At 45.1% G+C, this 21,798-nt stretch overlaps 7 protein-coding genes and 1 pseudogene across 7 annotated transcripts, besides 34 other annotated features; all 8 read right to left on the bottom strand.

Annotated features, from left to right (window-relative positions):
* Window positions 1–5: part of a microsatellite that runs on past the window's edge.
* Window positions 1–21,798: part of a sequence feature (sequence corresponds to BAC RPCI93-27H14) that runs on past both edges of the window.
* Window positions 116–144: a microsatellite.
* Window positions 208–2,826, bottom strand: Tb927.2.1860 (hypothetical protein, conserved; the record flags this gene model as incomplete). Its single annotated transcript, XM_946424.1, has 1 exon — window positions 208–2,826. One exon carries the CDS (start codon window positions 2,824–2,826, stop codon window positions 208–210), a length of 2,619 nt encoding a protein of 872 aa, XP_951517.1.
* Window positions 3,211–3,238: a microsatellite.
* Window positions 3,351–3,379: a microsatellite.
* On the bottom strand, window positions 3,381–4,793 carry Tb927.2.1850 (hypothetical protein, conserved; the record flags this gene model as incomplete). The annotated part of the gene is made up of 1 exon (XM_946423.1): window positions 3,381–4,793. The coding sequence occupies one exon, from the start codon at window positions 4,791–4,793 to the stop codon at window positions 3,381–3,383; it is 1,413 nt and encodes a 470-aa protein (XP_951516.1).
* Window positions 4,813–4,850: a sequence feature (A-rich).
* Window positions 4,880–4,930: a sequence feature (GA-rich).
* Window positions 5,040–5,070: a microsatellite.
* Window positions 5,071–5,150: a microsatellite.
* Window positions 5,208–5,244: a microsatellite.
* Window positions 5,698–5,763: a microsatellite.
* Window positions 5,835–5,860: a sequence feature (AT_rich).
* Window positions 5,870–5,921: a microsatellite.
* Window positions 6,065–6,093: a microsatellite.
* Window positions 6,243–6,303: a sequence feature (T-rich).
* Window positions 6,411–6,435: a sequence feature (AT_rich).
* Window positions 6,525–6,555: a sequence feature (AT_rich).
* Window positions 6,999–7,047: a sequence feature (T-rich).
* Window positions 7,178–7,235: a sequence feature (AT_rich).
* Window positions 7,270–7,309: a microsatellite.
* Window positions 7,350–7,385: a microsatellite.
* Window positions 7,508–7,555: a sequence feature (A-rich).
* Window positions 7,643–7,681: a microsatellite.
* Window positions 7,915–7,958: a sequence feature (A-rich).
* Window positions 7,976–8,020: a microsatellite.
* Window positions 8,037–8,089: a sequence feature (GA-rich).
* Tb927.2.1820 (protein kinase, putative) lies at window positions 8,183–10,048 on the bottom strand (the record flags this gene model as incomplete). Its single annotated transcript, XM_946422.1, has 1 exon — window positions 8,183–10,048. The coding sequence occupies one exon, from the start codon at window positions 10,046–10,048 to the stop codon at window positions 8,183–8,185; it is 1,866 nt and encodes a 621-aa protein (XP_951515.1).
* Window positions 10,206–10,271: a sequence feature (AT_rich).
* Window positions 10,497–10,522: a microsatellite.
* On the bottom strand, window positions 10,898–14,380 carry Tb927.2.1810 (transcription activator, putative; the record flags this gene model as incomplete). Its single annotated transcript, XM_946421.1, has 1 exon — window positions 10,898–14,380. One exon carries the CDS (start codon window positions 14,378–14,380, stop codon window positions 10,898–10,900), a length of 3,483 nt encoding a protein of 1,160 aa, XP_951514.1.
* Window positions 14,499–14,571: a sequence feature (CT-rich).
* Window positions 14,983–15,026: a microsatellite.
* On the bottom strand, window positions 15,075–18,155 carry Tb927.2.1800 (DNA polymerase delta catalytic subunit, putative; the record flags this gene model as incomplete). Its single annotated transcript, XM_946420.1, has 1 exon — window positions 15,075–18,155. The coding sequence occupies one exon, from the start codon at window positions 18,153–18,155 to the stop codon at window positions 15,075–15,077; it is 3,081 nt and encodes a 1,026-aa protein (XP_951513.1).
* Window positions 18,475–18,532: a microsatellite.
* Window positions 18,694–19,041, bottom strand: Tb927.2.1790 (hypothetical protein, conserved; the record flags this gene model as incomplete). The annotated part of the gene is made up of 1 exon (XM_946419.1): window positions 18,694–19,041. One exon carries the CDS (start codon window positions 19,039–19,041, stop codon window positions 18,694–18,696), a length of 348 nt encoding a protein of 115 aa, XP_951512.1.
* Window positions 19,123–19,147: a microsatellite.
* Tb927.2.1780 (N-acetylglucosaminyl-phosphatidylinositol biosynthetic protein, putative) lies at window positions 19,510–20,877 on the bottom strand (the record flags this gene model as incomplete). Its single annotated transcript, XM_946418.1, has 1 exon — window positions 19,510–20,877. One exon carries the CDS (start codon window positions 20,875–20,877, stop codon window positions 19,510–19,512), a length of 1,368 nt encoding a protein of 455 aa, XP_951511.1.
* Window positions 20,923–20,952: a sequence feature (AT_rich).
* Tb927.2.1770 lies at window positions 21,157–21,429 on the bottom strand (annotated as a pseudogene).
* Window positions 21,448–21,499: a sequence feature (T-rich).

The raw sequence follows: 21,798 nt of genomic DNA, 5'->3' as shown, positions 1-21,798 counted from the left end.
AAAACGATACACTTCCCATTATCCGTCCATTTTCCACGCCTATCCCCAAATTCCGCGTCATCATGTGCACCATTTGTTCTGATCTTCCCTTTTTCCCTCCTTCTTTTCCCCCCACCACACACACACACACACACACGCACACACCATTATTTATTTCTCCCTCCCTCCCCCTTCCCGCCCCATTTCTTAAATAAACTCCAACACACTTCACACCAGCTGTAAAGGCGGATTATTCACCACCTCATGTGCCCCTCCTGTTAATAAACTGGTGGATGACTGCACTAATGCACGGGGAAGCGCTGAACGGCGTAATGATGCAGCAATACGCTGGCGGAGATGCGGTGAGGAAGTTTTACCCGCAGCCTGCTCGAGAAGTGGCGCTGCTACCTCAACATTCCTCAGTAACCGATGCACACCAGATGCACCAAATAACAATGTTAATGAAACTTCATCCCATCGTCGTGCACTACTTGCTGCATGCCGCATCAACATCATCAACACTTCGTCATTGCCGTACCCGATGGACTGCAGAGAATTAATAACAAGAGCCGTGTCCAATGGAGAAAGAAACGTGTAAACATCCAGCAGCCGATCGCCCACATGTACCAACACTTGCGGGAGCCGCAAAGAAAGTTTTGCCATCGCAGACACAATCTTTACGAGGGGTGATGCATCCATCTCACTCCATTGCTCTGTACTAATGGCGATCATAAATTGTTTCACGCTCCTGTGATATGTGAAACGGATGGCAGCAAGACTGTTGAGCATGGCTCCAATGCTCGTCGCGGAAAGTTTAACAGCTGCGTTGCTTTCCACAAGGTAATCTAAGCACTGTTTCAATATCCTATCCTGCTTAAACACCTTTTCCTCAAAGACCCCAAAAAAGTACTTGAGATCGTCCACACGTGTGGATTTCAATATTGCCACGTACTCATTGGCGAGAGCCGTCAACTTCTCAGTGTCCGCCGCACGCGTCTCAACCATGCGGTTAATAATATTCCATCCCTCCTGCTGAATTTCAGTGAGGGGCGTTATAAAGTTCGCCGGGTCGTTTTTGTTCATCCATTCTGTGGGTGAAAGAGACGCCTCACCTTTCAACCCGCTTTTCTCCACCTCTAAAAGAAAGGTATGAACATCCGGATGGCGGTCAAGAATATCTTCACCGAGGGCTAAACACACCGCAGTGGCCGTTTCGCTGCTGTTCACAGAAGCCGACGCGGAGGAGCACTTGGAACCGAGGTAACGCGCCACCTGCTCATAAAATTCTGTGGATGTGTAACCAAGTTGATATAAACTCTCCGTGGCGGCCATCACGCACTTCACCTCCATCCCGTCGGCAAATCCACGCCGAAGGTTCTCTACACAAAATCGCAGGAAGGCATCCATATCCTCTTTCTCTAGCTCATGCTCCACCTGCTCATCTAACGACTGTGTCTCAACATTCTGCATGAGGCCTCGCACAAAACATTTTAGGGCGGCACAGAGTTGAATCATCGGAATATCAGAGGCTGTCTTGGCGAACTCGTTGCGGAGGTGTCTGTACACACGCTGGTCCCGCATGTTATGGTCCCCTAAGGCAAGAAGGAAACGAAAAACCTGTAAAGTGGGAAAGTGAATTCCCTGCTCAGCTGCCTCCCTAATAATCGCTTGTCCACACCGTCGCGTCTCCTCCATATTAATATTAAGAAGGTGGGGAATTATGGAAAAGGGTGGATTTTCATCAGACACAATGTCCTCCAACCTCTCGGTGATGTAATCCACGCAAGCCACAATAGCGGCCATGTAGGTGCCAGGACGATCATGATCCGCAGGTAACAAGCCATCCAGTGAAAGGAACTTGGAAATGAATGACTGAATGTCCCCCGCTGACACATCACCTTTAAGCCCACCTTTGGCTACTGGCAACTCCAACAATTCCTTCACTTCCCCACCTAAAAACTCCATCATCTCCCCAATTTCACGCAGCAGCTCGGGCCGATGTGGCCGCGGTATCGAGCGCAAAGCCCGACAGAGTACCGAAACGGTCTCCTGGTCCAAATCCTTCCCTTCAATTACTCGTTCCGCCAAACATTTAACAGCATCCGGACTGATGGCTTCCTTCTCCTGTTGGCAGATAAAACTAAAGAGTTGAACAGCACTAAAAAGATCACTCTCTTCTGCAAACCGAATAGCCTCCTCCTGAAGAGCAATTGCCATAGCTGTATGTCTAAAAGATACCTTATTTACACTTGCGCATATTTGGCCAATCGCTGCTGGCGAAAGAATCTCCGAAAGCTGCACAATGCGGTCAGCTGCCACTTGCAAACATGGAGAGCGCTTTAACTCCGGAAGCGATGTTAAAATGACTAGAAGGGCTGGAAGCTCACTTTGCGAGGCCGTGCGCGCTGAAGAACTCACGAATTCCTCCGCAGCCGCAGCCAACGCTGGTGCGTGACGGCCCCCTCTACCTGCATGAGCCATGGCAACACGATAATCATGTAAATCCCATTTCCGGCTTTTCAGACCCGCCAGTGTAGCGGCAACTGCTCGCTCCCAAATAACCTCATCACAACTGTGCTTTGGTAAACAGCGGAGTAACATCGCGGCCCGGCGACCATGAGTGGGCTCCGCAGCGTCAATAGGAACCGCCTCCATGACGGATGCAACCGTGTCGGGATCCTTGTGGCAGAAACGCCGAAGCGGTTTCGCAATCACTTTTGTACTCGCTCGGTCCACGTAGGCGGAAATGTCGAGCAATGATGCCATTACCATTCGCACGTCCTCAACATTACTAAAAATGGGGCGTCCACACCGCTCCAACAACCGCTCGAGAGTGGGCAGCAGCATAACCGAGTAAGAGAAACTACACGAAATCTAAACGCGTGTCAGCACGTGCATGAACGTCAACAATCATGCAGAGGTGAAAAAGTAATAGCAATAAAGTAAAGTAAAATACCAAAAAGTGGGAGAAGTGTATCAAATACTTGAGTAAAGCGTCAAAGCAAAAAAAAAAAGGGAAAACTTCAACTGGAAGAAAAGAACATAACCACACAGGGAAATTGTCGGACTGCACAAACAACCACCGGATGGAAACTGGAAGGGAAACAAATACACATGCTACATACCACAACGAGAAGTAGCGGGGACGCTAGCTCAAGCGAAGAAAAAAGAAAAAAAGAAAAAAGAGTATTTGAGTGAAAAGGGGGACCAAAATTCTACATATTCCTTGTCATATATATATATATATATATATATATATGTGCGTGTGTGTGTGTGTGTTCATTTGTATATATTTTTTTCTCTGTTTTTCTACTCTTTCATGTGATATACGGCCCTTCTTGAATTCACTGCTTGCAAGCCGCTTATCTTCCTTGTTGTTGTTGTTCTTGTTGTTGTTGTTTTCATGATGGGAGGAGACTCACAACATCCTTCACTCCAACTTTCACCCCCATACGTTTAGCCTGTAGAATCATCGCATCTCTCAATGCTCCCGTGCCACGGGAAATACCGATGTTAACTCGAGCAAGATCTACCACATCAGCACAACCAGCCTCACCCCCTACGCGATAGGCATGCTCAAAATAAAACAGTGCATGACTATGATCCTGTATGAGAGAGTACAACTCACCAAGGAGAAGCAAACAAATTGATGCCCCGCTTTTATCACCAGCAAGACTGCACCGTTCTAGACATTGTTCCAAACTTGCTTGCGCCGCTCGCATATTACCCATACGAAGGTATGTCAGTCCCTGATTTCCCAACGCCACCGTCTCAAGCATACTATTTTCACAAGCGCGAGCATTTGCGAGCGCATCCTCAAGCGCCGCCTCTGCAAAATCCAACTCACCCAGAGCAGCATAACAAACCCCCATATTAATTTGAGCAACCGCACGTGCATAGCACCCGCCCACAGACTCCTGTTGTTTATGATGCAAAAGAGAAACTTTGTATTCCTGTAGTCGGTAGTGACAAATACCTAATAGGTTGTGGCAAAGGGCAACACCACGCACATCCCCTGCAGCTTCAAAAGCAACCAACGCTTTCGTAAAGGAAGCCCTCGCCAGTTCCATGTTGCCGCTGTTGTAATGCAGCGAGGCGGTTGTGCAAAATTGAATTCCAGCAGCCAAAACGTTACCCGCACGGACGGCTGCACGTCGGCGTACCTCCGCTTCCTTCAGCACTCGAACTTCCACCACGCCCCTCGTGGCTTCACTCGCTGCCAAATCGGGCCGACGTTCCAACCAGCGCGGCTGCACGGATTCGGCACCTTTTAGTAAAGCAGCAATACGGCGGGCGAGAGGAAAATAACTTGGAGCGTCCTCCAATGGAGGGATGTGAAAACATTCGGGTGCAACAAATCGAAGCGGAACATCGAGGGCGCTCTCACGGCGATGAATTGGCTTCACAGCCATTTGTAACACCTCATCTCCTCCACACACTCGTACAAATGGAACATCAGGTATAACTTCAGCAGGTGGTGGGTCACGATCCATGAAACGATGGTTTTTGTTGAGTTCAATGTAGCGTTCAATAGACCGCAAGTCCGTAATCTTCAATAAGTTTTGTGAAGCTGAAGGAAGGACGGTGTAACGACGCCGGGTATTGGAGACAATAGTTTTACCACCTTCCGCATCACATAAAGGACGACTATTATTTTCTACAGGTATGCTACCATTGGTATAAGTACCGCTATAAGCGCTGTGGCTCTCAATGTTGAGGTTAGAGTTATTATTCACAATTCCATCCACCATTCTCACACGTGCACACGCCAATTGTCTCTGCTCTGAGGGCATATTAAAACCCCCCTCTGCCATGACTGCCTAAGTTATGAGGTTCCTTTTTTTTTCCTTTTTTTTTTTTTGTCTTTCTCTCAATTTGCAGAATGTGCCTCTGATTGTGGCTCTTCCCTCCCTCTTTCCTTTCCTCTCTATCTCTCTCTCTCTTTTTTTTTATTCCTATTCTACGCCTCTATAACCAAAATTATAATCAATGAGAAGAGCTGCAATGTAAGGAATTTAAATGTCAAAAACATTAGAAGTGGTGCATAGAACAAAGAAAAAATATAAAAATATATATATATATATATATATAGAGAGAGAGAGAGAGAACAAGATGTGAAGGGAAGAACATGAGAGGGAAAAGAAGGGGAAAGGGGGGAAAACAAAAAAAAACCTACACGATGGCAGGAATGCCGCCACAATATAAAATATCCATCAATAAATAAACAAATATATATATATATATATATAATTATATAATTATATAACTATATTTATTCATTTATTGAAGATATATAAATATGCAGAGCAGCTCTCTTTAAGATACCCTTCAGAGAGTTCCCTCCCATAAGGTTTCGCACCACAAAAGAAGAGAAAATAAGTAACATTTGTGGTTAAAACAAGAGGAACCGAAAAAAAAAAAGAAGGGAATGGGGAGAAGAGAGCCCTAAAGGAAAAAAAAAAGGAAGTAAATGCACAACCACAACTGTGAGTGAATAACAAGAAAAAAGGGGAAAAAAAAGGAAGTAGAGTTCGAAGAGTTGATGAAGTGTCTTTATGAGAAGGACATATTGCACTCAACAGAATGAGACAATGAAACCTACAGCAAGTGGTTCAAAAAAAAAAAAAAAGGTGGCTACACTTTTCTATGTCATAATAATGTTAAAGAGCGTATCAGGTGAGATGAGATAAGGTGAATATAATTAACAACAAAACATTTTAATGATAATAATAATAATATTATTATTATAATGATGATGGTGATAAAGATAATTATTATCATTATTGTTGTGCTTTGGGGTGAACGATTGGGGGAAGAAAATTGAGTACATCCGCATTGAACACGTCGGAGAGGTCAAAAATAATAAATAATAAAAATTATACGCACCAATAATATACAAATATATAAATATATAATTATATAAATATATAAATATATAAATATGTACATTTACGTATTTGTGTTTGTGTTTGTGTTTGTGTGGACAACTTACAAAAAAAAAAAATCGAGGAAAATCATCCCGAGGGAGTTATTCCTCCGCCTAAATGCTTCACTCACCAAATAAACCAGTGAAGGTATAAGTTAGAAAAAGAAAAAAGAAAAAAAGAAAAAAAATTTTAATCTCTTCCTAACGTGAACTTTTGTTACCTGATATTCTTTTAAATCCATACAAACACAATGAAAAAAAAAAACTACCTTCCGCAATAAGACTACATATTCTTCTTTTTCTCATCACCTCATAGTTTTCCACAAATATTCAACCAAAAACAAAACGAAACAAAATAAATTAAATTAAATAACAAAAAGAAAATCAAAAAATCAAAAGTGATGACCGGTCACCACCAAAACAACTGAAAACACGCAGCAAATAAATCCTTCAGTTTTATCTTTTTTTTCCCCCCCCTCCTAACTCATCCCACCTAACTTATTTCATTATTTTAATAATATTAATAATAACCAGAGCTGTGTTTTTTTTTTAAAAAAAAAAGAAAACAAAAGACAAAAATGTACGCACGTCACTTTTTCCCCTGCCTCACACATCATCCAAAATTAATAATAATAATAAAGAAAAAAAAAGAAAAATCACTCCTCTCCCCCAAGTGCCGAGCCCCTCCACATAACTTCCTTCAGCATCGCAGTTTTTTTCCCCTTTTTTTTTTTTGTTTTTTCAGTTGGCACATTTCGCCACGACCTCCTTTTCTTTAAGAAAAAAAAAAAGAAAAAAATTGCGACACCATGTCATCCAATAATAAATAAATAAATTCGTAAAGATATGAACTCAAAAGGAAAAAAAAAAGACTAAAATGCAGAGATGTTGGGAGATATTATATCACTGTCATCACTTTTCGTACTGACTTAATAACATACGTACACGAAATAATTTCTTTTTCAAAAAAAAAAAAGAAAGATTAGACGAAGAAAAAAATTGAGAAAAAAAACTACTTATTATTCTCTCTGTTCACTTTAATCAAATGGGCCAGAAATCGTGCCATCAATGATGAAAGTGCGCTCTATATAGGAAATAAAGGTAAGAAAAAGAAATATCTATAAAAATAAATAAAAATAAAAGAGGTTACCATGCAATTGGAAACAGAAAAAAAAAGGTGGGAACAGAGTCAGGCCTTAAGCCTAAGCGGTTTCTCACGTTGCCTTCACTTCCGTCCTTCTCCCCACAGTGCATGTAGACATTGGAAAAAGGAAATATATATATATATATATTATTTAATTCATTAATTTATTGAAATTTATATATTTTTGCTTACAAATTGCACGTACTCACATTTTGATTTTCACACACACACACACACACACACACACACACACACACACAAAATATAATCTTCACTTCATCACCGGCACTTTGCGCACTTAAATAAACAGCACAAACAGACGAACAAACAAACAAATACAGAAATACAGAAATACAGAGATACACCACAAACATATACATGCATACATATAAGAACAAATATATCTATGTTCCTTCAAGGTATACATATTGTCCACAAATACATTTGCAACGCATTCATTTTTTTTTCTCAATTTTTTCTCTCCTCTTTCTTTTTTTTTTTGTTTTAAGGAAACAAAAAAAAGCACAAAAAAGATTACTTTTTTATCCTTTTCTTCTGCCGGGACCCCGCTGCAACCCGATCTCTCCTGCTCCAAAAAAAAAAACACACAAAAGAAAAAAAAGAAAAAAAAACACCACCAACATGGGTGGGAAACACCACTAAACTATTAAAGCACCAAAACAAAAAAAAAAGAAAAAAAAGGACCGTAAACAACATAAACATCGCCTGTGCTCTTTCGTTATTATTGTAATTACCTTCATTTAGAGCTACGCTCTGCTTCCATTTGCGTAACACAACTTTACTCATCTACAACATTTACTCAACCACCGCACTCTTTCCATCAATAATGCCTTTTGATTGCTCCCTTTCCCTTTCTTTTCCCTTTCTTTTCTTCTCTCCTTTTCATTTTATTGTATTGTGTTGTATTTTATTATTATTATTATTTCATCTTTATTTTTATTTTTATTTTTCACCCTTCTTCCAACATCCCTCTTCCCTTCTCTTTCCCTTTTTTTTTTTCTCTCTCTCTCTCTCCCTCTTTTTATCTGCCTCTGGCCGTTTCTCACGGACATGAAACATATAGTTATATAAATGTGTATAATTATATACCAAATCAGACTTTGCTAATGGCACTACATCAGTTCCGGTTTCCCCTTTATCAATGTATCCTCCTCACACCGTAATATTTCATGGCGCAGTACCTTCCGTAATTGCAAAATCCATGCGTGAAAGTCTTTTGTCTTTCCAACAATGCGATACGGCGACACACGAGTGTAACCCGGTAATGTAGAAATTAAGTGGAGGCCAACTCGCAACACAACATTGTCATTCACCGTATATGTTCCGTACATGAAGCCCTGATCCTTTCCTTCAAACTTTGTGGAAAGGGCCTTGTGGGACTTAATGTGTAATGCAACATTCTCCCGAGTCCCAGCCACAGTAAATCCCGTACCGGTGTAACTTTGCATCCAGCGAATATCTGTAATAACAAATATTTTCTCCAAACGCCGCAGTCGCTGCACGATGGGGTGGTTCTTGAAAAGGTCGTGTCTTGAGCAAAGATGAACAAATTGCTCAAAGCTCAGCATCCCATTTCCCACCTTCTCCGGATCGACAACATTAAAGAAGTCTTTTATCTCTTCATCTGTGCAGTTGAGCGAAAGTTTTTTAAGGCTTTCCGTCGTTATTAAACCGGTATGATTCACATCAATGGAGTCGAAGGCCCGGCGCACCTCCGCCAAGTATTCCGCTTCTAAATCATAGTGGAAAAGACCAGCCATGTGATTAACGTCATATTTCTTCCCCAACTCTTCATTCCTCGTCCAACCTGCAACAAACTCCTCCTCGGATATGCGGCCAGCGGCATCTAAAGTGAAGTTCGACATGAAGGCAGTCACCTCCTCAGCAGAAATATGGTTGTTACCATTCAACTTAATCAGTGCATCACGTACCTCCTCTGCATCTAAAAACCCCGTCCCATTTACATTACATGTGGCAAAAGCGCGACGGATCGCCTGTAAGTCGACACTAGACGCCGCAGTTGTGACATCATCACGACTCACAGAAAGCGATACATCCTGCTTTGCAAAACTAGTAATGGAAGCTTCCGCAGCAGTTGTTGCGGAATGGGGGGAACGCGGCACATCGGGAAAGAGGGTTGGGTCAAGATCCGTTTGAAACCACGGGTGATTTATAACATCTGTGGTGTTATATCGTGTCACCGGATCCACCTCCAACAGATGGGATATGAGATCACTGGCACCGGAGGAAAGATACCGGTTCGTGCGATTGTACTCACAATTGAGAATACGCCGTTTCGTCAATGCATCACTTGTGTCAGTGAAGGGAAGATAACCACAGAGCATAAAGAACAGAATGGCCCCGCAACTCCAAATGTCACATGCACTTCCCTCGTAACCTCGCCCACTAAGCACTTCAGGCGCTTGGTAGTCAATACTCCCCGCAAGAGAATGAAACCGAATTCGACGGTCACCTCTCATTGGCGCCTCGCGTGTGTACCGTGAGAGACCCCAGTCACATATTTTTAGCTCATTGTCTTTTCCCAATAAAAGGTTTTCTGCTTTCAGATCACGGTGCACAATATTGAGTCCGTGGCAATAGTGCACCGCACAAATAAGCTGCTGAAAGTATAGCCGAGCCGTGGCTTCATCGAAACGGTCGGCATTCACAATTTTATCAAAAAGCTCTCCATTGGGAGCTAACTCCATGATGAGGTTGTAGGCGGTGGGTGACTCCACCGAATCCAACAATCGCACAACAAAACGATTTCGGAGCTTACGCATCACTTCAATCTCCCGATCAACATACGCACGGATCTCAAACATCTCAACGAGTTCCTTCTCAATAACCTTCACCGCCACATCCATCTTTCGTTTCTTGTCATAACCGTAATACACCTTCCCAAAGCCACCGGAACCTAATAAGTGGCCCAACTCCACCGTGCCACCAATTACCTGAGGTTCCGTACTAAACTCCATTGGGCGGCGTTGGTACGTGTGGAGGTGGGGAAGGACGTTGCGCCACTCTCAACAAAAATTGAGCGCAAGCACAACGAAAAAAAGAAAAAAAAAAGAGACAACAACGAAATTTTCAAAAGGGGGGGAGATATTTTAATATTAATGATGATGATGATGGTAATAATAAAAATGGATTTTTTTTTCTTTTTTTCTTTAATTTTATTTTCAATAATACAAATATAAACCTTGTAAAAGCACCACTACGGTGAAGGGAAAGAAACACAATTGCACCTTGATGTTCCTATGCGTGTAATGGCAATACAAGAATGTGGTACCACTAACCACCAGAAAGGCAACTCACAAAAGGAAGGGAAAAGTAACAATAACAATAACAACAATGTTACAGCCACAAACATGATAGACACAGAAAGGGTGAGAAAGCACACATGCGTTCATTCATAATTTATTCATATATATATATATATATATATATATTGCTTATTTATACGAAAGGAAGGTTAAAGGAACCAGATGGATGCTCGCATAAAATTTAAAAAATTAGTCCGCGTCTATTTAGCGCATCAGAACCCCTCCCTCACTCGATTGAGAGGCACGGTATAAGTGCAGACTTCACGGTACCACGTGATTTTTGTTTTGTTTCGTTTTTCCTTCCTGAAGAAGAAGAAACGAAAGAAAATCTGAAAAGAAAAAGAAGGAAAAATGTCAACGCATTGAAAAATTAAAGAAAGATATGGTCATGGGTACTCGTTGATAGCCTATATCGCTCGCACCATAACCAATACCCTTTGCTCACACACGTCCCCTTTGAATCCTTCACAAAAAAGAAAAAAGGATCCCCCTTCAATATGATTATTCCGGAAACTTCCGCTCCAGCCTCCTGCGACGCCCCACCACCTCAGTGTCTTCATCATTTGGAGGTTGCCATTCCCTCTTTACGGCAGCCTTTAATCCTCTCAACCGGCGTTCACAATAGCCGCTATCCCTCGATTGCAACCAAACATCAAAGCGGCTCTCAGGCATTCGTCGTATAAATGTTTCCCAGTTTTGCCGAGCGAATCCGACGTCGTACGCCATAAGAAATAACTTGCGGTCGAAGTCGTCGTTGCAGCGGCCCTTAAATGTGAGTTGAGTCTCGGGATCTTCATAACTTTCCACTTTCCATTTTGCGGCTCGCAACTCATCCTCCTGCGCCTTCCGCCTTTCCTGCATACGCTGTATCCTCTCCTCTACACGCGCAAAGTTCTTAATGTATTGGCTGCCCCTTTCAAGTAACGCAGTAAGATACTTTCGTACTTCCTCCACAGTTTTGTTACAACGGCGAGCATTAACCGCTGCTGTGATGGCTGGGTAGTCGCTAATGTCGACGCTGCCACTAGTGATGACGCCGACAAGTGTACGGTACTCGTTGATAGTCCAGTCGGGGAAACCCTCCTTCATTAACCGTTCCCTCTCCTCACGCTCCACAGCAGTTAAAGTTTCTTCCTCCACTCCAGTCTCTACCTCACCATTTCCCTCTTGTTTTGAAGTCTCCTTCACATCATCACGTTCCTCCACCTTCGTTGTTTCGTTATTACCTTCATCTTTGTTCCGCTTTTCTTCAGCTCCCACCACCTCATTACCAGCGTCCTTCACGTGATCTGTGTTCTCATCCGCACCGCCATTGCCAGTTCCGCTCGTACCATTTCCGGTGCCGTTAATCCCGCGCTCCCAGTTTCGTACCATTAGGGAAACTTCAGTAGCATGAAGCTCCAGTAAACGCTTCATGTTAAACAGCTGATGAGACTTGAACTGGGGGGCGCGCGGAAGTTTTAGTGGTGGTCCCTTCTTCTGCTTTTGAATTGTCTCCACCTCCTCTTCCGTATAAAACTGCACCGGTTCCCGTTGTCGGTGACCACGGCCAAGTTTTTCCTCAGTGTTGTAGTATTCCGTAATTATCTCTTTGGGTACCACCCTCCGCGCTTCCTTTGAAGCGAACTCGCACTTGTACGGTAAGCCATCCTTCGCATCCATGGCCCCAGCTGTAGTGCGGAAGGATGCAAGTGCCTCTTTGAGATTCGTGTGGAGAACAACCTTAATCACATCACCAAACTGCGAACACTGTTTGTGGAGTTCGTCTTGTGAAACGGGATCGGAAAGGGTAATATGAAGCAGACGCGACTCTACGCCCTCGCGGAAGCTTACACCCTCGAAATCGTAGATATTGGTCTCGTCAGCACCCAACTTAAAGCTCGCAAGAGACATTTGAACCTGCTGACGGACCGCATCGTTGAGTTCCCGTGACTTTCTATCATCGTCGAAGAGGCAATCAATGTCAGCCTCCGTGATGTCCTCATCCTTTGCCTTGAATATCTCCTCAGCACCAAACTTAATCATGGAGAGCAATTCCTCCCGTGACAAATTGTTTCCATTTCCGCCCCCGCTAGCCCGACCCTGTTGCACTACCATTGCATCAAGATAGAGTTTCTTCAGTGCCCGGTGGTATATCCTCTCCTCCACGGTACCATCTGTGACAAAACGGTACACGCGCACAACGCGCTTCTGGCCAATGCGATGTGCTCGATCCTGTGCTTGCAAATCCATCTGCGGATTCCAATCTGAATCGTATATTATGACATTATTCGCAGCCTGCAGGTTGATACCGAGACCTCCCGCGCGGGTAGAGAGCAAAAATATAAAGTAATCGCTTTTGGGTGCGTTAAAAGCAGCCATCTGAGAATCGCGGTCATAACCACTTGTACTACCATCGATACGGCAGACCTTAAAGCCACGCATCGAGCAATAATCCTCCAGTATGTCCAGCATGGAAGTAAATTGAGAAAAAATCAGAACTTTGTGCCCCTCCTTTTCGTCGCGCCGTAGTCGGTGTAGCAGTTTGTCCAGCAACAGCATTTTACCACTGTACTTCACAATTCGCTCGTCTGTGATGAAGGGAGGGCCTTCCTCCCCCCCATCCATCATATACGGGTGATTGATAACTTTACGCAAACTCATCAGTGTATTCGTCAGAAAAGCAGAGCTTCCTCCGCTGCCTTTGTTGAGCACCTCCGCATCCTTGGCTAAAACTTGCATATACCACCGCCTCTGAACTTTGGATAATCTGCACGACACGTAGATCTCCTTCTTTGGTGGAATGCCAGTGCTCACCTCTGACTTCAGTCGGCGGATCATGAGTGGGGCGAGTATCTGGTGCATGTTACTTAGCGCCTCACTGTCCTCCTGGCCACTTGCCGTGTCAAACCAGCTGTCAAAGGACTTCGAATCATCAAAAAGACGGGGAGTAAGAAAGTGTAGAAGGGCCCACAGTTCCTTCAGGTTATTCTGCAGAGGTGTACCCGTGATGATGAGTCGATAATTAGCATTAATCGATCCCAACGTAACGTGGGCTCTGCCTTCTTCATTTTTCAGTTTGTGAGCCTCATCGACGATAAGGTACTGCCAAGGTATCTTCCTGAAAGCTCCGTGCTCCTCCAAGACCATCTCAAAGGTAGTTACAATAATGTCATATTTGATATTTCCACACGGCATCAAATGTGCGCGGACGAGCTGAGGACGTATGTTGGATGAGCAGTGGAACTTCAACACGGAGAGGGCTGGGCACCACTGCCGAACCTCACGATACCAATTGCCCATAACAGATTTGGGGCATACCACCAGATGGGGTCCCGGGAGACCATGGCTGAACTTAAGATACGCTAGCGTGGAGATGGTTTGCAGAGTTTTTCCTAAGCCCATCTCATCCGCCAGGATGCCATTGATGCAACGGGAATACAGACCCAGCAACCAATTTACACCCTCAATTTGGTACGGCCGTAGTTTACCGCGGATATATGACGGCGACTCGGTCAGGTGTAACATCTCAGATTCCATTCCCTCACTCCCCCCCTTCCCTCCAACAGTCGCCTCAAGCCGCCGTCGCAGTCGTCCCCGAGTTGTGTCTCCGCTGCCACTTCGCGTGGTTTCGTTCCATTCGCGAAGGCCCGTCCAGTACTCCGTTTCCAACAGCAGTCGATCAAAGGCATTCCGCTGTTGATGCTCCGGGGAGGCGCGGAGGGTACCGATTATGTGCTCCCGCTCGTGGTAAATGTCGCTTAACCGCTGGCGCTGGTGTGCCACTACATGTGCACCGTGCAGCAGATCAAACGTTGGTTCCACATAACCCTCAAAGTGCTCTATTTTAACGGCAGCGTTGGGGTCATCCCCAGCCCGGATGCAACCGAGTAATATTTGCTCGTATAACTCGATGGCTGAGAGATCCTTGACGTGGCGGTCCACGCTGCTCGTCGTCTGTAAGTCCTGCCGTTGCCGTATGCTGCGTCCTGCTGGTGCCTCCATCGGTACCTTATCTGGTTCTATGAAACTGCGTAAAGAGTAGAGGGGAAAAAAGAAATACTAACAGGCAAGGTAGAGTCAAACCACTCGAAGTGGGAGTAAGGCAACCCTACATAATGGTGAAGGAAGGACGAATGTAGAAATGAAGGAAAACGCGGGAAGAGAGAAAGAAAAAGAGAGGGAGGGAGAGAGGGTTACTTCACAGCAACTACCGGGAAAAAAATTAGAGCAGTCATAGGCCCGCCATTTCCCCTTGCTGTTGTACCGGCATGCAACCTTATATATATGAATATATATTCCACCAGCGGATGGACGCAGCACACGATTGCACACCGCCCCTCTCTCACCTGCGCCCTCATTTATGTCAGTAAACGCATACTTTGATGCTCGGCGCGCGCGCACACACAAGCATGCAAGCTCCCCGATTAAGAGGATGTTGTAAAGTGTCGAAGGAGAAAGGAAAAAAATAAATAAATGGAAGGTGGCCCAACAGCACTGGTACTTTTCTATCGTGGTCCAACATCAACAGACCAAACAGAGACAAAGTGGTAAAACTGAGCGGACCTGAAGGTGACGAGCCCACACACATACACGCGCATACACGCATATATATATATATATATATATATATATATATATATATATATATTCATATGCGGTGAAGGGGTATAAATGGAAAAGCACTCGAATGAAATTGTCACCAATCGTCCACTACACCGAAGCGATCCAGGAGTGTTTGCTGCTCATGCACATCTTTCTGAACTTTCTTCCTCAGGTAAAACACGGGGCAATCTCTACTCGTGCAAATTACCTCTTGATTCAGTGATCCCTGACATTGTTGGCACTGTGTCCATACCTGTGAATAAACAGCCTCGTAGTGATTGCGCTTCGCTACAATCTTCCCATAAATGTCGGGACCCATAACGCTGCACGCATCGCACAGGGCCCCTTCCTGTATTACAGAACGACAAGAAATGCACTGGAGTTGAAACTTCACAAACTTCATCAGCCCCCCTGCGTTCCTGTTCGGAGCCGAAACAGAAACGTACCGCGTGTGATCTCCCTTCGTCAACACGCTCGGGTCCTGAAGAACACCCTCAAAAACACGAAGGAGCGGAGGCCCGAGTTGGTGCTCAAGGTAATGCTGCGTATCGATAGGAATGTTGTTTTCCAGCACGTATATGGGATCCTCACTGCGCTCATACGCCTTGGCCCCCTTGGCGGCGCGGACAATCACATACGCCACGCGGTCACCAACGTTCGGGGCAGAAGCGGGGTCTCGCCTTCGCATGCGCTCCACCAGGGCAATATGGGCCTGTGCTCCAGCGTACTCGGACTCAGACTTGGAGAAAGACTTCGTGATGACCAGCTGCGAGATGTCGAGTCGGTTATGTAGGAGATCGCGAATCGTTCCCTTCACAAACTCCACCGCACTCTCTACGGAGCGCTGAATCAGCATTCGGTTAAGCACTCCGGAGATGACGCTGGCGACAAGCGGGCAACTGTCCCGACGAACGGTCTCTATTCCCTTTGCATCCAACTTGTCGTACCGCACGGTGTTGGTCCATAGCAACCCAGCGTAGCGCTTCTTATTCATTAGTAAGAAAGGGTAGTACACTTTTTCGAATTCCAACCTGATGGGGTCCGGAAAGGTGCTGGACACAGCCTCCGCAGCTTCCTTTCCAAAATCCATCGCCTGTTGCAATTTATTGGTGTCACTTTCATCGGCATTTATAACGCATCGAATCATAACAGAGTCAGTATCACCATAAATCACCTCCGCTCCCACGTATTTCTTCTCTACGAACTGCTTTGTCTCCTCAATCATCCTTCGCCCGTAGCTCGTCACAGTCGCACTCAACTCTAAACACGGCAACCTACCCACCTGGGCGCCAGTGAATCCGTAGACAGAATTAGCGCTCACCTTCAGCGCCAGCTGACGGCCGTTAAGAACCTTGTATTCAAGAGAGTCCTGCGAAACATCCTTCATTAGCGCTCGGGCCTGCCTTCGAGCGGCAAGCAGATCCCGCAGGACTTCGGGCAACACACCGGGGAAAACCTCCTTCCGGATAAACTTGTGTTCCGTGGGGGTGTCTTCCTTCATCCCTGACTCGTAATTGTTCACCTCATGCCCAGGAAGCAGCGTTGAGTAACACAAGTTGTGAGCAATGATGATGGAAGGGTAGAGTGAGGCAAAGTCCAATGTAACAATTGGCTCAATGTAGTGCCCCTTCTTAGGCTCGATGACGGTAGCGCCTTCGTAACGACGCTGTTCAGCTCCTGTAGTTTCCACCGTGGGGACCACAAAATTTCTTGCCCGCGCCTTACGCAACAACATGGAGAAAACCTTAATTTGTTGACCGCGTTCCAGTAGCCAACCAATCGGTACACCCGTCACACGGGCCATCTCCACATTATTTACCACAACCATCAGTCGTTCTAAAAGCTTAACCGGTAAATAGGCATCTTTTAGGCAATACACTGCCAGGCGCCGCCGTGTCTCATCATTTCCCTGCTGAAGATCCGAAATGATGGAGTGGTGAACGTCCTCCTTCTGCTCCCCCAGGAAGTGTTGCGAGACAGCATTGAGAGAGTAGGCGCGCAGCTTATAGTCACGCTGTATGACAGCCATCACGTCCATGACAACACGGCCCTCCATCGTCAATTCCGTATATTCACGATTCCCCAGTTGTCGTGAGAGGAACTTCTTTTCACGATGCACTGTCCGCTCGTTGAGTTGCCTCCCCCAGTAGAAAAAGCTGTCATTCACCTTCAGCGTGATTCCACGGGAAAGAAGATACGGGAAATCGAAATTGCATATGTTATAGCCAGTGAGAAAATCGGGGTCAATTCTCTTGACGAAGCGAGCCCATTGCACGAGCATCTCTTCTTCAGTCTCAAACGAGCACACATTAGCACCGGCAATAGCTCCACAACTCTTGAGCGTGAAGATAGTTCGCGTAAGAGCATCCTCCTCCTTGCCGTAATTGACGCAGTGATTAGCGATTTGAATAACAGGGTCCCTCTCAGCCTCAGGAAAGAGGCCTTTTCTCCCCTCACATTCAATATCAATAGAAAGGATCCTGAAGGGAGCAATTAAAAGGTAATCTCCAACCGCTTCGTGACTCTGCAGCACTTCATGAGAACAACAGACCTCAATCTGACAAGTCGAAGTACGTGGGCTGAACAGGTGAAACTGGCCCGCTGGGACAGTAATCCAGTTGCAACCTCCAATATTGCCATCTACCATAAAGCGCAACGGGAAAATGACGTTGCTTTCAAATGTCGGAAACGCACGTAGCCCTTCCCACGCACCGACACACATCACGCCAGAGGAAAGAAGCGTGCGCAACCTTGGAATGTGCTGTGGGAGCTGAACAATAACCTTAAGGTAATCACATTCACCATCCGGATTGTAATACATGAGGCTCCTGCGCTTGTGCCTCTCGATGCGCACCACTGTGTTGGACACGTGAGTTAGCGGGTCCAAACTAGCGTTTAACTCTTGCACGAACGTTTTCGAGTATACGTCAAGCCACCGATTGGGGGCACGAATCCACAGATGGGGTTCAAAGTTGTAGCAGTGTACAAGAACACTGTGACCCTCCTTGGTCACGCCGTAAATACGCACGATTGGGACATCCTCGTGTTTAACAGTTGAAACTATGCCATGGGGACTGCCTTGAGTTTGACAGCAGTCGAGCAGTTGAAAGAGTAAGTCGCTCTGAAGGTAATCGGGTGGCACAGGTGGGCGAGAGAGATCAGGTGAATCAGTCATTCGCTGGATTCTTATGTTGTGGCTTGCTGCACTATACAACCCTTTTCGCCTTTCTGTTCCTCCCCTCACTCTTTCCTCTCACGCACACACGCACACACGAGCTGTGTTTAAGTGCGAGCCGGGCCTTTACTTGACGCAGTAATGCTCAGGGTACTGCAAGGTAAACAACGGTGTTTGCCAAAAGACAAAATAAACTCAAGTATATATGACACCAGCACCTCGCACAGACGAACGAAGTCAGCACCGTCTCCTCCCAGTGGCACAAACCTAAAAAAATAAAATGGGGGGAGAAGAATCAGAATTTTGTAACTGATATTCAATAAATAAACAAATATATATATATATATAAACATATGTGTGTATCTGTATGCGTATGTCGTACAAGTAGGAAAACAACACTATACGACCGTAAACATAGCAGCAGCTTTAGTAGGAAAAAAAAAGAGTGATGAGACAAACGTCAACAGGGAAATTGTGATGCATGTGCAGCATCTATCACACGTAGTCCCGTTAACTCCAAACGGTGCAACCCACCACATTAGCTCCGCCTGTGAAAACAACATGTCGAGGCAAACAAAGTTATGAGTGCCTTCCGCATTGCACTGCGGCTCTCATCGCAGGGTGCTGCACGCTCCATAATGGGCCAAATATTATGATCTCGCCTAATTCCAGCCTTGTCTAAGTGATGGCTTTTAATAACACATAACGCAAGTTTCCAGTTTCCGTCCTTCACCAGCCGCTGCATAACTAGCGGAAGCGTGCTACCGTCCAGCACCTGTGAGCGAATTGAATCAATTACGGCACTTTGAATGCGGGTGTCGTTGCCTTGACTCGACTGCAGACGACAGCACAATTGCGCAATCTCTCTGAATGGCATGTGCTTCATGGTTGCATTTGGTTCAGCGCCGCTTCAGGGCGAGAAAGAATGAAAGCGAGCAGATACAAACACACAAAGACAGACACAGACAAAGAGAGAAAGAAAGAAAGAGAGACTCAAAAGGAGGGGACGGATAATGCTAGAGTCTCCGAGACGGCCCCGTAGGAATGAGCAACAGTGAAAAATAAAAAAAAAGGTAGAAAGGAGGAGGGTTAATCATTATCATTATTATAATATCAGACGTAACGGCGCGCAAGGGCATTGGAGTTATTGCAAAGGACACGCCAAAACAGAACAAAATGGGGATGGATGAGAGGGAAAGAAAAACTACCCAAAAAAAAAAAAAGAGTTGCGGTAATATTTTCTTTTTTTTTTATTTCCCCCACCCTTTAAGGTTCAACGCGAAACAATGACAGAGAGAGAGAGAGAAGGGCGAAAACAAAAAGGATCGCGGTAGAGAGGACCCCGCCCATACCCTCAGGATGGGCTTCCCACAACTTGAAGCTTCTCCCGGTTACGAGAGTACAACTCCAGTGGAAAATCTGGTGCAATATCAATCAACTCCGACGGAAACCAAAACTCCAGAAAAGTTAGCATCAACCAGTCACCAATACACAACAACCAACAAATGACACCGTACACGCAGCCCACCGATGCATAGTTCATTAGTCTTTCATACAGAGACGGTGATTTGGTGCACATAATCTTATCATACACTCTCTCTGTACGCTCTGCAACCCAATCCCACCTATAGAACCTCCTCACATTGTCGTGCAGCTCCCACGGAGAAATATATGGAACACTGGCAATAGCTTCCTCCAGTGTTGTAATGATGGAAGATGGATCGGGTTCCGCAAGCAAGAGCATGTTGGGAGGCAGGACTTCAGGCACACCACCAACACGAGTGGAAACACATAACAAACCACATGATGCGGCCTCAATCAGTGCGATACAAAAAGCTTCAGTTAAGCTGCAATTCAGAAATATTTGCCCCTGTATCAGCACATTACGCACCCCAGAGTGAGGTAGCGAACCTAACATCTTCACACGATCCATCAAGTCATGCCGTTCAATCATCTGTTGAAACTGCGACCTACGGGGACCATCACCCCCAACAATCCACCTTATGTTCGGATGCCGTTTGCATATTTCAGGAATCACATCCACAAAAAGGTCAGAACCCTTACGGTAAACTAAGCGACCAATCACAACAATCGTTAGCCCCTCATTCTCAACCTTCGACGCCCATGATTTGTACTTCATATCATCCGGCGGTGTAAAAAAGGAACAATCAGTCGCGTTTGGTATAACGCTGACACGTTGCGGATCGATTTTCGCCCGTAGCACCGTGTTTTCTCTCGAGGTGTTACTCACACAAATAACCTGGTCAACGTTGCGCAAACTCCACTCGCACACTTTGTTGATGTGAATCGATGACACGTCCGCAAAACCAAACAGCGAGTGGTCGGTAAAACACGTTTTAAGACCCAGCGTACCGGCATGAAATAGTGCCTCATGGCAGAGGTTCGACGTGTTTTGGTGCCCGTGAACAACTGTAATGCGCTCTCGGATGAATATAGACCGCATTGTTGCGAAAGTCAAATACATGGTTGGAAGCGTAACAGATCCCGCAGGAAGCTTAACAGCCATCAGAGGTAAATAATACACCTTCATTCCATTCGTCAAATACCGCACACCACATGTGTCACCGTAAGCCCTAGTAATGACAATAACCTTGTGGCCCCTACGCATAAGACACTGCCCCAAACTATAAATGTGCACCTCCACACCACCAAACCCCGGGTAGAAAAAGTCCGAAACCACCGCCACGCGGTGACGACGCATCGCACCAATGGGTCGGCCCAACTACACTTGACAAGGTTACAAAAGTAATAAATATATTTAAAAACAAAAAAAAAACAAATACTACTCTCAACATGAGAAAAAAAAAACAATGACATAAGGAAAGTTATCAACAAAACAATTATATATCAGCAAACATAGCGCCCCCTCCCCTCATCTTCCCTCCTTCCTGAAACGGAACCACATATGTATAGATGCCCTCCTCATATTACATAGATTACGTCAAATTACCTTTATCAGCCCGTGCCGTCAATGTCATTCACTGAAGGGAGTAGTCACATGCCAACTTATGTTATCACTGCTAAAAAATGGTGACATGAAGCCGAGTTCCTCATGGTGTACAATTCCATCACGAAAGGAAGATATGCGACGGGTATTCGGTCCGGTTCCTTCGATGTATTTTGCCCAATGGTACGAACCTTTGCTAACATCACCTGCACGCACAATCTCAGTCTCATATCCCACTATAGCAGCACGACCAGAAGCAACATTTGTTGCAACTACAACGATACAAGTAAGCCACAGAATATTCATTTCGATAACTTAAAATGCAAAAGATAACAAGGGAAAATAAGAGAAAATAAGGAAAGAAAAAGGGAAAGAACATAAGAAGTGTGGGAGTGAGTCTGTACACACAACGGATTTTGCAAAAAGGAAAGAAAGCCAACAGTTGAGTGAATTGATGAGAAAAAAAATGGACAGGAAGGTGAATTTAACAATAGCCGCTCGTCATGGAAATTACACCCTAACAACAAGCCTATGGCCAGCTACCATGTGTGTAAGTACCAGTCATCATCAAAAAGAAGGTAGCACCGCACTCCCGCTAAATACATTGAGAGGAGGTGTCACCATCTGTAGCCGATACAATCAAACAAAAGTAAGTAAAGGGGAACAAAGTAAAAA

This window comes from Trypanosoma brucei, chromosome 2 (genome assembly GCF_000002445.2).
Source record: "Trypanosoma brucei brucei TREU927 chromosome 2, complete sequence".
NCBI lineage: Eukaryota > Euglenozoa > Kinetoplastea > Trypanosomatida > Trypanosomatidae > Trypanosoma > Trypanosoma brucei.
The sequence above is the reverse complement of the archived record's forward strand: the minus strand, read 5'-3'. Positions and strand labels throughout refer to the sequence as shown.